The sequence below is a fragment of the Magnolia sinica genome, chromosome 10 (assembly GCF_029962835.1).
Source record: "Magnolia sinica isolate HGM2019 chromosome 10, MsV1, whole genome shotgun sequence".
NCBI lineage: Eukaryota > Viridiplantae > Streptophyta > Magnoliopsida > Magnoliales > Magnoliaceae > Magnolia > Magnolia sinica.
This window is the reverse complement of record NC_080582.1, coordinates 87950079-87965597: the sequence shown is the minus strand read 5'-3', so window position 1 is coordinate 87965597 and position 15519 is coordinate 87950079. Positions and strand designations below refer to the sequence as shown.

At 41.6% G+C, this 15519-nt stretch overlaps 1 protein-coding gene across 6 annotated transcripts; it reads left to right on the top strand.

The window, feature by feature from the left end:
* Positions 1-473: 473 nt before the first annotated feature.
* Positions 474-15361, top strand: LOC131217651 (uncharacterized). Of its 6 annotated transcripts, XM_058212595.1 has the most exons (11): positions 490-711; positions 4754-4854; positions 5105-5255; positions 5338-5628; positions 5722-5815; positions 5931-6736; positions 6861-6969; positions 11201-11256; positions 12010-12116; positions 13292-13379; positions 14797-15361. In XM_058212595.1, the coding sequence occupies exons 1-11, from the start codon at positions 580-582 to the stop codon at positions 15112-15114; spliced, it is 2253 nt and encodes a 750-aa protein (XP_058068578.1). In that variant the 5' UTR covers positions 490-579; the 3' UTR covers positions 15115-15361. The 6 variants fall into 6 exon arrangements, 5 of the variants coding, with proteins under 5 accessions (XP_058068581.1, XP_058068582.1, XP_058068579.1 ...); XM_058212598.1 differs by lacking the exon at positions 11201-11256 and having other exon boundaries at positions 474-711; positions 12010-12144; positions 14797-14935; XR_009157280.1 differs by lacking the exon at positions 11201-11256 and having other exon boundaries at positions 477-711; positions 14797-14935.
* The last annotated feature ends 158 nt before the right edge of the window (positions 15362-15519 follow it).

The following is a 15519-nucleotide window of genomic DNA, read 5'->3' as shown; positions in this document are numbered from 1 at the left end:
TCTATACAAGTTATAAACATTCTTTTTTTAATGATGTTTCATATCACAAATAATTCAATTACAAGCATTTGAGAGACCATTCAAATGGGACACACTGCAGTCATCAATAGGGATTGAACGTCCGTTGTTGAAACCTTCTTAGGCGTGTATGAGTTTTGGATCAGAATGATATTTATATATTACCTCCATTTTGGTGGGAATTCACCTCATCAACGGATTGGATGGTACATAAAGTTTACGAGGGTGAGATCCAGGAAGTCTTCCATCCTCACTGTGGCGGGGCCCACTTGAGTCTTGGATCTGTTTTATTCTTGGGCCCTTATCTTAACATGTGCTAGCAGAAACGGATGGACTGATTGGTTTATGTTAGCCCTTTCCATGGTTACGCTATCCTATCCTACCGGTGCATTTTAGCCTTCTCCGTAGTTGACACTATCCTACCCTACTGGTGCACGTTAGTCTATCCCCGCTCGATTATCATTTTTCATTCACAGCCCCTGCAGAGGTGCACGTCTATAAAAGCCAGAAAAAACCGAAAAACTCCTCTCACGAGAGCAGAAGGCAGCGCTTGTCATTTCCATGGAAATCTTCACAGAAAACCCTAGATCTTTCAAGATGGATCGGAAATCGCCGCAGGCTTCCAAGCTCAAATCCTCCGTCTCTGAGAAGCTCTTCGAATTCCTCGGAAACTACTCCGATGACGTCCTCGCTGTAATTTTCTTCAACCCAGTGAAATTTCTCTATATTCCCGTCTCTTCGTCTACCTTTATCTTCATTCGCTCCTCATTTTTCTTGGATTTTGTGGTTGATTTCTGAGAATATGGTGGATTTTTTGTCACTCTGTTATTGGAATGCGTTTTCTTATAATTTGCTGCGATGGTATGTGAAATGTTTGTTAGGTTTGTGTTTTCTTTTTCTGATTTTTTTCCAGGTGAAATTTCTGACCACTAGTATCATGTTTGTGTTGAAATTATTCGGTTTAGTTACCATAATAATTCGCTGTTTTTCTTTTTCCTTTTTGACCGATATAACTTGCTCTTGTTTTCTCTAGGGTTTTTCTAGGTGTTTGATTTTTGGGGATTATTTGATTGATCTGTTTTGTTATTGAAGTACATGAGTGATACGGGGGAGTAGATAATGCATTTAAGTTGAAGGATGGGTTCTGTTAAAGATTCCTGCTAAGGGCTTTCCTGATGCTCACCTGGCTCCATGTGCCAGTGTGGCACATGTGGAAGATCAGGGCCATTCGTCAGGTTGGACCCACCACATGTTTGTTCGTGCCCACTAGCCTGCTTATCAGATGTGTAATAATTGGGTTGGCTGTGAAGAGTAGCTTATTGGTTTTTTTTTTTACCTTTTTATTTTCATATTAATTCCCTCCTGAGATTCTCGGTTTACCTTTGTTTCTTTTGCTATTATTTTAATATATTGATTTAAAAACGAAAAACATAAAAATAATTTCTCACAACCCTGTAGCATCATTTTTGCTTCAACTTTTATTATGCTGAAGGCACATTTTTTTTGCTCTTTGTTTGTATTGGTTTCTTTTGTTGATATTATTGGTTTCTTTTTTCTCCCCTTTCGGGTTTTTTTTTTCCTGTGGATATTATTCAATTCTTTTTGCAAAATTGACCAATAAATTCGTGATGGGACAAGATATGAGGGTTCTCTCTCAGTCAGATTTTTTCTGGGATTGGAAGGTCGTGATTCAATAACCCGATGTAGCTGGGACAAGGCTAAGGCGGTGATAATGATGATTGCAAGAAGAGGGCCACTTATTATTGGTAGTTTGTCCCCCTCTCTTAATGCGCCTTTCCTCTATCTAATAGTTTTTGGCATTAAAAAAGTAAAAAAGAAGAGTCAAGAGAAAAGATGTCTGAGATGCGTTTTGTTTTAGTACCTAGAACACAGTTCTCCCTGTTGACATATATGTTAAGGTCATCAGTCCAACGGGGTTCAAGATCATCATTCATTGAGGGATCACACCATTCACTGATAGGGTTCGGATGACCGATGAGGCTTAGCCTTTGTTCGGGCGCAGAAACTTCAGTGTTTCCTGTGCAATCAACGACTCGCCAACTCAATGTGATCTTCCTTCTTGGTGGAGCATCAATTACACAATGGTTCAAGCATTAGTCAAGCTTCAGTTAGACACTGATCAATGCACATAGTCGAGGTTTCTCATCAGTCACCATCATTGGTGCCACGTTATTCCACATGATTGGTTGAATTATGGGTGTCTCACCTCCACATCAAGCCTCTTTGCCTATAAAACTTCATTTCAAAAATTCATCATTATTGCCCTTCATGAGACCTAAGAGAAAGAGACAGTTATATCTGGGAGCACTGTTGCTTGTTAGCTGACCATTCTCTCCCATCCCTCTCTCATATGACAGTGAGTCAGCCAGCATGGGGTAGCCTGCGTGCTACCATTGGGCCATTACTTGTACTCTTTGCCTTTTCTTGTTCTTTGTCGCAGCTTGCAAGCTGTTAGACTAAGCCTCTGCCCTTCAGTCCGCCGGCCAGACTTGGTGTGGGTGGCGGACATGGTTGGCATCCCATCGTCGTTAGACTGGGTGTTCAAGCAATAATAATAGTGCAAGCTTGAACAGGACAACAAAAGAAAACTGAAACATTTAGCAATGGATTCCAAATTCCTGCTTGAACTTTGTTCGCATTCCTTGGGCTACTCCTTGGGCAATGGAGAAAACGTTAATTTCTGGGACAACATTTGGATTGACTCATCTCCCTTAAAATCTGACTTCCCTTCTATCTATCACTTGGCGCTGGACCCTCACATAAAGATCGTTGCATGCTTCTCCTTTATTGGAAATTCGGTGGTATGAGCACCTCCTTGTAGAAGATTTCTTCGGGATGAAGTGGCTGATTTTGCTGCTTTATTGGAAAGAATTCACCTATGCTTCCCAACCATTTTGGAACCTAACAGAATGATTTGGAGGGCACACAAATGTGGAGCATTCTCAGTCCGCTCCCTTTACTCTCTCATTTCTACCGAGGGCCGCAACAATGCAATGGAACACTCAAAATTATTATGGCGCTACAACACTTTGCCTAAGATTGCCACATTTGGATGGCTAGTTGGAAAAGAAAAAAGATTCTTACAATTGATAATCTGCAAAAAAGATCTATGATCATTCCAAACATTTGCCTCCTTAGCATGAACGACGAGGAGACCATTGACCACATATTCATCCATTGCTCCTTTGCCAGCTCTATTTGAGCAGATTTCTTGATGCGATTTCGGATGGTTTGGGCTTTTCCAAAGATGGTTCAAGACCTCCTCCTTGCTTGTCATGGGGCCTCTTTTGACAAGCAAAGGAAGACCCTTTGGAGGATGACCCTGTTGGCTGTTTGGTGGGCGATTTGGGAAGAAAGAAATGCTAGGTGCTTCACTAATATCTCTAAGTTGTCCGAGAGATCATCCCAAAGAGCTAGGTTCCTTGTTATCAAATGGGCTTTCGGTCTTTCATGTCTAAAGGGATATTAATGCTTGGGCATTTTCACACGCAGGCTCGAGTGGGGTGGCCTGTGTGAACCAGGGGCACACTCAGGGTGGGTGGCTAGTGTGAGGCGAGACCCATGTGAAGTGGGCCCACGACGGGGGTTCAGTCGAGGGCCTGACCTGTGCTACGAGAAAAAGGGATTGATTCACCACACTCTATTAGTTTGAGCTCTTAGAGCAAGTGGTTAGTTGTCTTGCATCAAAAGTGATATTAAAGCGGGAGGCCTTGTGTTAGAGTCTCCTCACCAGGGGTGATTAATTCATGGGTATTTTCAAACCGGGCTTGAGTGGGGTGGCTTGTGTGAGGTGAGACCCATAGGGGTGGGCGGCCCGTGTGAGGTTGGTAGCTTGTGTGAGGCGACACCCATGTGAAGTGAGGTCCACGAGGGGCATTCAACCGAGGGCCTAAGTTAAAGGGATTGATTACGCTCTATCAGTTCGAGCTTTTAGAGCAAGTGGTTAGTTGTCTTGTGTCAGATATAATCTTTTTTTTTTCTTGGGGATGTAGTTGAGTCGCTGTCTTGGCGCCTCTTCTTGTAATTGTTTTGTTTTTTTCCTTTTAATAAAAGTTCATTACCTTTCAAAAAAAAGCTTTGTTCGCATTCTTTGTAATTATGAAGCTATAAATTTATGTTGCATGTCACCTGTATTGATAACTTTTATATCTCACTTTTGCTATTTTAGCTGTGGCATTAGGATAGTGCTGTAACTGGTTGGTGTTAAGCTGTAATTCAAGGTGTTCCTAACGGTAACGGTGGCCGTAACGGCTACTACCGTTACCTTTATGATACGGGGCATAACGGCTGTTACAACCCCATAATGGCCGCTACGGTCTCTCTTTTTATTTATTGAGAAAAAAAAACCCCTGAAAAACATGTATTTGCCTCATAATGTTGATTAAAAAGTATGAAAAACTTGTATCTGTCCAGTAATAGACCATTATAAGGCTATTATGACCTTTTTAGGGGACGTAACGTGCCGTTAACGGCAATTATGGGTCATTTTTTCCATAACGGCTGTTACGGCCGTTACGACCCCGTAATGTGTAACGGTTGCCACTGTTACCTTTACATAACGGCCTTTACGGTACACCATTCTATAATTATTATGGGATGCATGATCTTCTGTTTATCGGATTGTATCTGTTTCTGACAGATTTTCTTGGATGTCAGTTATATTTACAGTTTTGCACGTGAGAAATGATGTAAATTTCCCCCCTTTTCATTTCAGGAATATATTGTGGTGCTTGTTTGTAATGGCAAGCATCAATATCAAGCAAGGGTTGATTTAGAGGCATTCCTTGGTGATGAAAGTGGAAATTTTGTAGCTTGGTATTGGAAACATCAGCACATTCTTCATTTTCTTTCTTTTTGTTGATCAGTGGTTATTATTGTTCATTGGACTGGCAATTTCAATGTTTTGGTTAGTATAAAACGACAGGAAGAGAAAACTATTGATGCCGTTTTCTTCTTCTGTCTCACTAATCATCCATCCATTGTCAGAAAAACTGTATTTGCTGGTGCTTCTTTACAACTACATTGCAGTGTTTGCTAAGTTATTGGAATTTACCATCTTGCACAGGCTGTGGAGTCATCTCTCAGAAACTGTAAATATTTCAAAAACACCATCTGGTATGACAAACCCTAAAGTGGCCACTGTTACAAATGGGTGTGTTGATGATCTGGACAGGGAGCAGAAATTTAGCATGACTGGGATTTCTAATAACCCATTGGTAATATTACCTCCAGATTCTTTGTACTTAAATGAATGTTTGATTGTTTGGATGAAGTTTATGAAGTAAATACTCTTTGCAGTCTGAGGATGAGAAGCAGCACATGCTGTCAGCCTTTTCGCCTAAGCTGATTTCCACAAATATCGACAATGTCTCAGAAGAATGTCAACGTTGGTGCCCTGGCTTCGATGCCTCTGTAACTGACATAAATACTGAGGAAGTACATGCAAGTTTTTTAAGAAGTGAGATACCCCAAAAAAGAACTGGTAACCACAAAGGAGCCATGAAGCATGGGTCTTCCAGAGAGAGATGCTCCAATGGAATCTCAGCTGGTGGTGAGCAATGCCTGCGTTATGAGGATCAATACAAGAAGGTTGACAGAGCTAAGCCTTCTGTCTTAGTTTGTCATGTTTATTCTTAATAAGGGACCCTGGTCTAACTTCAGCCATTGCATATCGTAGAGCAGATAGTCAACGGTAATCACAATGGGTCGCCTCATCTGCTTTTGCATTCACCAAAGAGAGAATCAGTTTCGAGGAATATGGAATCAGGTGTTACAGGTAACACAATTCTATCTATATCTGTGCCTGACTGCCCATTCATCACCTCATGCATTACATGCCTACAATGCAATGATATATAGAGATTTTTATTGTTTCTTCATGGCTTATGCAGAAAATCCTCATTCAAAGCTTATTTCTATGACAAATGCTGCTGCAACGGGGCTTTCTTCAAGAGCTGCAGATGCTGCTTCCCACCATGATGTTAAGCGACGTGGTAATGTTTGGGATAGATTAGGAAAGCCACGCGAAAATGATGGTGCGATGATGTGTGACAGAAATTATCCAGATGACATAGATATCATTAAGAGGAAAAAACTGGAGCACGGCAGGGAAGGTCTTGAAAAACATAGGTTGATGTTGGTTGTGCCTGATGTTGGACTCAACAAAAAGCTAGTGCGGGAAATTGCTGTGTTAGATAACAGTTCTGGAAAGCTTATCTCGAACACTAAGACCAGTGAATGCACAAGATTGGAGCACAGTGTCAATACAATGCACGGACTTAATGATGCAGGCATTTCCAGATGGAAGCTGCAGCTTGGTGGCATGGATTCTAGTGATGGTTTGGTACCCTTGTCAGACAGCAGGGACGGGCAGCTCCAAGCAAAAGTTCCTTTCCAAGGGTTGCAAAGATTACAATCTGTTAAGCGTGGTCTGTCACAGCACTCGAGTGGTGTTACTTCTGACACTAGAAGCTCAGACGGCCTGTTTTCTGGTGCCCCATATCATTCACTAAAATATCCCAATGCAGCATTGAATCTTGAGCCCTATAAAAAAACTAAAACTCACGCTCAGTTGAATAGGGAGGCTCCGCTGGCTACCACTCAGCCTCCGGTTTCAGTTTGTAGTTCATTGTTGGCCAAATCAGAATCTCTCAGTCATGCAGGAACTCAACTGACCAGTCATCAGCCTGTGCAAGCTGTAAGATGAGTAACCCACCCCCCCTCCCCCCAAAAGGGTGCTTTACAGCTCTTTGCAGAAATGCTGGTTTCATTTGTCATTTCAATAAATTTCATTTGTAAGCATTTTCATGTCTTTCATGCAGGAAGTTCTTGACATGAAATTGAAATTGCAGCAAATTGAAATGGAAATGAACAAGCTTCGCTCAAAGCAGGCAGAGATGAACAATGATGGTAAATCGAATGCACCATTAGGTACGTCTAAGTTGCCTCCACACTTCTCACATTTTAAAGTACTTGTATTGTCAAACTATCACTATATCATTAGATATATGTTGATCTTCGGATTTTTGTATTTGAATATGCAGACTGCTGTTTAAAATTGAAATTGTGACATACATGATCTTTTGTAGCTCTTATCTATGGATCATTGTACAGTTTATATTATTTAAGATGTGAGATGATTGAGTGAGAATTCTTTACAGAACGCTTATGCCAGGATTGTGTGATAGCAATCCTACTGGTGAATTACGAGGTCAAAACCTGGGGCTGGCAGATGGCCTTATTCGTGACGGTAAGGACGGTGTGAGAAGGTTTTTTCAGGTCCAGTTGAGCGTTGCGATTTCAATGGAGAAGTGAATGCCATTGAGACAGGCATTTAGAAATTAGTTACAATGCAGTCAGCGTGAGTGATTATTGAAGGGGGTTCCTCCAATGCGATTAGCTGAGCAAGCTCCCCAGGGCTTATCGTTCGATGCAAGCAAACTGAGTAGGGATCAGGGATTTATGTAAAGGAGGGAAATAAGAGTATTACCTTTTCGCATATCTGGCTGGGCAGATACCATAGAGTGAGAGGGTTGTTAGAACCTGTCCGAATCTGACATGCTCCTGAAACTGAAAATGATTGTATGATCTCTTGACTTCTACATATAAAAGGAACCATTTTTGTGTTTTCTCTTTCCCATTTTGATGTAGGACAATTAACCACTTGTTCTAAAAGCTCAAACTAATAGAGAGTGGTGAATCAATTCCTTTATCTCATAGTCCATGTCCTACATCACATGGGTTAGGACGTTGGCCAAACCCTCCTCGTGGGCCCGCCTCACAGGCCGCACACCCCGAATGTGTCCCCGCATCCCACAACAGGCTTCCCCACTTGAGCCCGTTGTGAAAATACTCCTACATTAATCACCTCCGGTGAGGAGTTCAAACACGAGACCTCCTGCTCCGATACCATTTTGATGTAGGACAATTAACCATTTGTTCTAAAAGCTTGAACTAATAGAGAGTGGTGAATCAATTCTTTTATCTCATAGCCCATGTCCTACATCACATGGGTTAGGACGTCGGCCGAACCCTCCTCGTGCGCCCCACTTCATATGGGCCCGCCTCACAGGCCGCACACCCCGAGTGTGTCCCCGCATCCCACAACAAGCTACCCTACTCGAGCCCGTTGTGAAAATACTCCAACATTAATCACCTCCGGTGAGGAGTCTCAAACATGAGACCTTCCGCTCTGATACTACTTTGATGCAGGACAATTAACAACTTGCTCTAAAACCTCGAACTAATAGAGAGTGGTGAATCAATTCCTTTATCTCATAGGCTAAGCCCCACATCTCATGGGATAGGACATTGGCTGAACCCTCATCGTGGTCCCCACTTCATATGGGCCCGCCTCACATGGGCCGCCCACCTCAAGTGTTTCCCTGCATTCCACAGGCTTTCCCACTCGAGCCCGGTTTGAAAATGCCCCTACATTACATTTGTTCTTCTTTACAATATTTTTGGGAGCCAAAGGACAACATACCTTGTGCTTTGGTAGATTTCATGTTTTTAGTTAAATGATTGCACTGCCGTTGCATCCAGCTTGATTGTTGAGCTCATTAGTGCACATCTGTACCTAAAGAGGTGTCTTGGGCTCGAGCCACATTGATGTACTGGTTTCGGTCCTTCCTAAATTGACCAAGTAATCTAGACCAAATGACGGATGACAGCAACAACAATGATGATGACAATGACACCACTAGCTTTGGACATTTTTGCCCTCACAATTAGTCTTCACAACATTGGTTGGGAGAGGGTAAAGTCATTATAAAAATGTAATTGCTTGGTAGGGAATAGTTGAAATTTTACCACTCGCAATTAGCCTTTGAAACTTTGGTTGGGAAAGGGTAAATTCATTATAAAAATGTAGTTGCTTGGCAAGGAATGGTTGAAATTTTACCTCATAAGGGATGGCATAGATTGTACCCAGTTCCTTTCACTTCTTATCATGCGTGTAACCCACACCGACCTCTCTATGTGTAGCCCACATGTTTAATTGGGGAGACCATGTGATGAAGGCTCTATGGTGCCCACCCTGATGACCATGTGACATTCACTCCATACATCTGTTGCATAGGCTCATGTTAGAACATCAGCCCAAGAATTAGGCAAATTCGGGGCTTGAGCAGGCCACAACAAGGGAAATAGTGAGATGGTTTGCCCATTTTCGGGGCTTAATTTTAATCATTCCAAGAGTGAATTTTTGGGTATTCACATGGCTTCAAAGGAAGTCCGCAGCCTTTGCTTGTAGAGTGGGATCCTTCCCCTCGACTTATCTTGGGCTGCCCTTGTGCATAGGCAAGCCTACTATGCACCTCTAGGACAGGGTGCTGGAGAGAAAGAAACGGAAACTCACTCCTTGGAAGAGTTATCTTCTGTCTTTGGGTTGTAGAATTACTATTATTAAAACATCATCCCTCTCCAATCTTCCTCTATACTTGATATCTTTATTTTGATGCCCTAAATATGTTATTTTGAAAATTAACAAGCTTTGGAGGAATTTTGTGCGGCAAGGTGGCTCTCTCTCTAGGAAGTTCCCTCTTCTTAAATGGGAAGAGGTTTGTAAACCGCTCTCTAAGGGAGGGGCACGTATTCAGCATTTGGATGTTTATTAATTCTGCCCTTCTAGATAAGTGGGTCTGTCATTTTCTCTATAAGGAAGACTGCTTATGGAAAATGGTAGTCTTGGCCAAGCATGGCATATTGTTGGGAGGGTGATGAACTAAGAAATCCTCCCTGTATAGATCTTCTAACCTTTAGAAGTTGACAAGGTAGCTGTGTTGGTCTTAAGGAATCTTTCTTTCTTGGTTGGTAATGGTGAAGGAATAAGGTTCTGGTCTGACCTTTGGTGTGGGACTACTCTTAGTGCCTCCTTTCCAGCTCTAGCCAGATTGTGTGCCAATATTAATATCTTGGTTTCATATTGTTTTTCCTTCTCTGGATTGGATGGAGTGTGGACTTGCCTGTTTCAGAGAAACCTTAAAGATGAGGAATTTGAAGAGTTATTAGGGCTTCTTTCTAGTGTGCAGGAGTTCCCAGATATAGCTGACTCTGTCACTTGGGTTCCTGGGAGATCTGGAGCCTTCTCAGTGAAGTGCTCTCATCCCTTGGGGTTCTGACCCCTTCCAGTTATACAGGCCCTCTCTGGTTCTATGGGGCCCCTCTGAAAATCTCTCTGCCCTCACCTAGCTTGCTGGTGGAGGTCGTATCCTCACTACAAACAACCTCCAGGAGGGGTCTGTATCTTCCTAATGTCTGCCTCCTTTGTTTGCAAGATGCAGAGTCTATCTCCCATCTCCTCCTACACTGCCCCTTTGCTTCAGCAGTTTGGAATGGGATTCTTCTTAACGTGGAGGTTTCCTTGGTGTTCCCTTATTTGATTGAGGCCCAGATCCTGGGATGTTGGAGGCGGAGGAAAGCTCGGAAAAAAGAGATGGAGGCTAGGTCTGCTTGCAGCCTTGTGGTCCATCTGGTTGGATAGAAATAACTGTTGTTTCAACAATGTCAATAGCTCAGTAAATAGGGTCTTGTATAAGGTGTTTCAATCCATAAGGGAATGGGCACCGGGTTAGAGTTTGTGGGCTGGGCTTGGGTTTGTCTTTTCTTTGTCCCTTAATATTATTGATCACCTTTCAAAAATTATTCCCTTATGTCTATAGCATGCTCCTGTGCATGGGCCCCCAACCCTTCTCTCCTCTCTTTTTTCTCTACCCTCTGAATCCTTCTCCCTTTTCTCTCTTCCGTCATTCCATGCGTGTCGCACATGTCATGCCCCTTGGTAATAATAAATTCACTACCATTGTAACCCATGAAAACCCTATCTTGCTGTTTAGAGATAGATTTTGTTAGATTATTTATTTGTTTTAATTGTGTGGTAGACTGGCATTCATTGTTGCAAATCATTTCTCAGCATGAACAGAAGTTGCTGGTTCTTTGCCAGATTCCTTTCCACACATCATAACCTTGTCGTGTGGTTCAGAAGTCTGAATGCAGTTCTTAATTGCTAAGCTGCATGTTGCTTTTAGATTACATCCCATATGCGTTGGTTATCGCTGTGGCTTACATTTAAAAGTGCTGATACTACGCTCTAAATGTTTTCTATGGTTATAAGTTGTATTATTGAGCTGGCAGTGTTTTTTCTTCTCTTTGCTTTTTGCAGGTGCACAGAACCATTCCGAGGACGATATCGAATCAAGAACTGTTTTTGTGACAAATGTAAACACAACATCTCTGATATGATTTTGAAAGTTGTCTTCTGGACACATTCATCTTCTTTTTTTTTTTTTGGTCACAGAAATTCTAATCCTCTTTTCATCTTGTTAGCATGTTAACCATTAGATTGTTAGGGATTTTGATATTGGAGGTTATACAATGATTTCAATTTGATGCACTGTTTATGGTCTGTTTTTAGTACTTTATATTGCCACAACAGTTATTGGATATGACTGATTTGAATTTATAAGTTGACTGGTTCATGGAGGTTTTATCAATTTTCTTATACAGCTTGTATATCGTCAAACCATCTTGTAACAGTGTCACGACTCATGATACCCAATATGTTGTGCATTTATCTGCTTTGAAGTTGACATACTAAATGTTGATATCATAGTTATGAAGCAAATCACTATATACCACAGATTAGAGTCTGCTAAAGAGGTTTTCTGGCAGACAAGTGATTTCGCATATCAAAGTATGGATTCATCAGTATCCTAATTTTTATTTCTCACGTACATTTCTATTCCCTTTGATGTTATTATTTCAAATATTTGTCTACGACTTGCCTAAGTTTCCATGTGCATCATCTCATTGCTTAAACTCAGAATTTAAAATGAGTGCCTTTGTGATCATGTTAACCAGCTCATTTATTTCAGGCTGCCACTCTTGCTTTAATTTCTAATCACATGTATCTACTTGTTACTGGTTAAACGATACTAAATCTGTGATGTCTTCCCACTGTTTGAACGTCAGGTGCATTTCGCTGCAACAAAAGAAGCTCTGTCATCACATTTTTCCAAATGCGGGGCAATTGTCAAAACTACGTTGCTGACCGACACAGTAACAGCCCAACCAAAAGGGTAGAAACACGTCTACCCTTCATTTATTGTAATTGTTTTAATCTATGACACTGAGATAATTGTGCAATAGACTTAACATGCTAGAAAGATCAGAAGATGATAGCCTGTTGGATAAAGCTGTGCTATATGGGGTGGAGTGTTACCAATCATAAGGCAACATGAGCAGAGATCTAGTGTTGCAAAGATGATGGCGTTGAGATGGAGTGTGGGAAGACTAGGAAGGATGGAATTTAGAAGAGTTTTTTGATACTCTGGCAAAGTGTGGTGGTCGAAATGCATGTACTCAAGAATTGGACATGTGACATACATCAACTGAAATTAAGCCATCCAAAGTGCAAAACTCACTGTAGATGGATCATCATCCAACATTCAGATTGATTAAACAATCCTGACCTTTGATTAATGGGCATTAGTCTGTTGAATTTGGACCCCTGCTTATTGTCATTTTTTTTGCCATTTGTTAAATGTCCACAATCAGCCAGTTAGGAAATCAAGAATTTGGATGGTTTAATTTAGGTTACCTACTTACCTGAATGCCCATGTGCAATTTCTTAATGCCAACGTATCAAGCATCACACTCTGCCAGAGTATCAAAGTTTTTTTTTTTTTCCTCTCAATTAAGAATTGATTGTCTGAGGCAGCCTAGGAGTAGGCACAACAAGAGATAAAATGGATTCCATACTGAGATGGTTCATTCATGCATAATGAAGACCCGGGAAAAATCTGGTATGGGAACACTGTTTAGAGTTGGAGGGCTTAAGAAGAGGATGAGAGGAAGACTTAACAGGACTTGGATCAAGGTATGAAAATGGATATAAAGACTTGTTCACTTACTGAAGATAGGATCTTGGATATCAGGAATGGTAGGTGAAACAGAATTCACAAAGCTGACCCCAAATAGCTTGGACAAGGCTATAATGATGATTATGGCCTCATTTGGTAAACTTACAAATTAATAGAATAGGTTGAAGAGTTCGAGTAAAAATCGTAAAAATAAATCTGAAGTCCATGTTACAAAGGGGATAGTGGCATCGTGTATTTTTGAGAAATGGAGCCTTATGCACATCCCCGTTGTCAGTATCTAGGCAGCATAAGCTTTGATTGTTTCCATTAAGATTTCTTGTTCCTTGTGTCCAGGACATAGTCGATAACATGATCATAGACTTTATTTGCAGGTCGGCATTCGTTGTTTTTGCTAGTAAGGCGTCAGCTGACAAGGCAGTTGTGATGAGTGGGACCTCATTCTTCTCCAGAACTCTAAAGGTAAGGCCTTTCGCGGAATCATCTTGAGTAACACCCAGTTTCATGCATTGACTGCATGAAGAATATTTGGTATAAAATATCATTTTGGCAATGACCTCTCTCCAAAACAGATAATCAATTCAAAAGTAAGACATGATCTTCCAACTTTTTTCTTTTATCTATCAAATAAAAAGTTGATTTTGTATACACAGAGGTACGCCTCATGTTGTTGTTGAATTTTCGAAACGCAATGGAAGCATTAAGAATTTCAAAATTTTCAGATTAAAAAAACCCTAATAAAGAATCCGTCTAGATATTGTCAAGTTCATAAAACATAAATCAATAAACAAAAGTTTACCTTTGATTTACCTCGTATGATTGTCGTTGCAGAAGTCTGATGTCATCTTGGTATCCAAAAATGGTTATTTAATGGCTGTAATGGCAAAAATGGCACATAACGGACGTTACAAGGCCGTTTGTAATTTCATTTGGCTCGTATATATTTATAAATTTTGGCTTTGGCCATTTGTTAATAAAAATTTTCCAATGTTCAAAAAAACAGAGACAAAAAGGGACATTATGGGGCCGTTACACTTTCTTAACAGTAGTGATGATGGCCGTTATGACTACTGTTACCGTTATTTAATACTTTGGAGGTCAGTTCTTCTAAAGTAGGAAACCTCTCCCTGATCTATCCAAGAAAAGAGGTGAGCTGAGGGAGGGCCACTGCACTCTCAGGATAGGGCAGAGCTAAGTGTGCGCACTTGAGAGCTGCCCAAGGTGCGCCCCACGTGTGGACATGTGATGGAAGGAGTGGGTGGATGTCTTGTCTCCCTTTTCTGCTTTTCTTTCTCACACACCAGACATCCCTAGTGGGTGGATTCTGTATACACAAGACATGGTGTGCGTCCCCACATTGGCCCCACTCATGACCAGTATAACCATACTGCACCAAAAAGAAAAGAAAAGAAAAAAGACCTGCAAATGGGTTAACAAGATGCTCTAGTGTATTATAGCATCAGAATTTTCTAGTTCTTATGTGGATCTCAAAAGTTGCTGAATCATGAGATCTTTGAAAATCTTGATACTGCTATCTGAATTACGGTTGCATCCAATCCATGGAAATCTTCAATGTCAATTGCACCTTTCTTAACTGAGTTTTCCACGTCCAGGGAAGTTCCCAAAGTGTCCCCATCTCCCTGTCAACCACTCTCTTTCCTTAATCCATAGAAAAGGCAACCATGATCTCCATCGCTGGGTTCCACTGCCTGGCATTCTGGGCAATGTATCTTTGCCATCCATCAGTCCATGTGGACACTCCCTCTGCCTTGATTGCCTTGACCTCATTGTGGGCAAAGACCTCAACAACAATGACTCAACCATCACATCCCCTCATTCCGGTTAGCTTATGTTCCAATTCTGTGTGATCTTTTATCAGGTTGTGAGAAAAGCAGATGTGCCAGTCGGGATCTCAATGCCAGCTCAGCCAACTGGAAAGCCTTCTCAGCTGTGGAGACCGACTCCCCCCCTCAGAAAGGGTCCCTTGCAGAGACCGTATTCCAGTTCTCATCTGCAATGGCGGCGGGACCCACAAACTAATGCTGAGAACAGACCATCTACCCAAGCAAGCATGCCTGACTTTTTTAAAAATGCGGAGCAGGGTGGTGGTGAGACAGGCTGCAATCCTGCTACCTGTGGTTCACAGGTGGATGCAAGGACCAAAACAGGATCTTCAACTGAAAACCCAAGCGCCTAACTTTTTGAGATTGCAAGGTGGTAACATATGAAGCAGTGGGTGCTGTTAAGAGATGTAATGGGGGGGCTGAGTCTCCAAACTTGAGAAACTGCATTACTTACCCCTAGCCCTAGCCCTTTACCGAGTGGATGATGCTATCCTTATGCACACCTGTTTTTTTTTTTCTTCTTCCGTCCATGCTTGTAATGAATAGTGCATCAGGTGAAATCACAATATTTCCATAGCAATATTACTGAATGTATGTGCATGGGCCTGTGTATCCCTGATATGGCATGCATCAGCTGTATCGGGTAAAGAGGGTACGTGGTTTTTTGTTTTTTTTTTTTTTGGGTTGGGGGGGCGGATGGGCTGAAACAATGGGGAGAAAATGAAATGTTGATAGCTTGCACTGAATTGCTGATTATT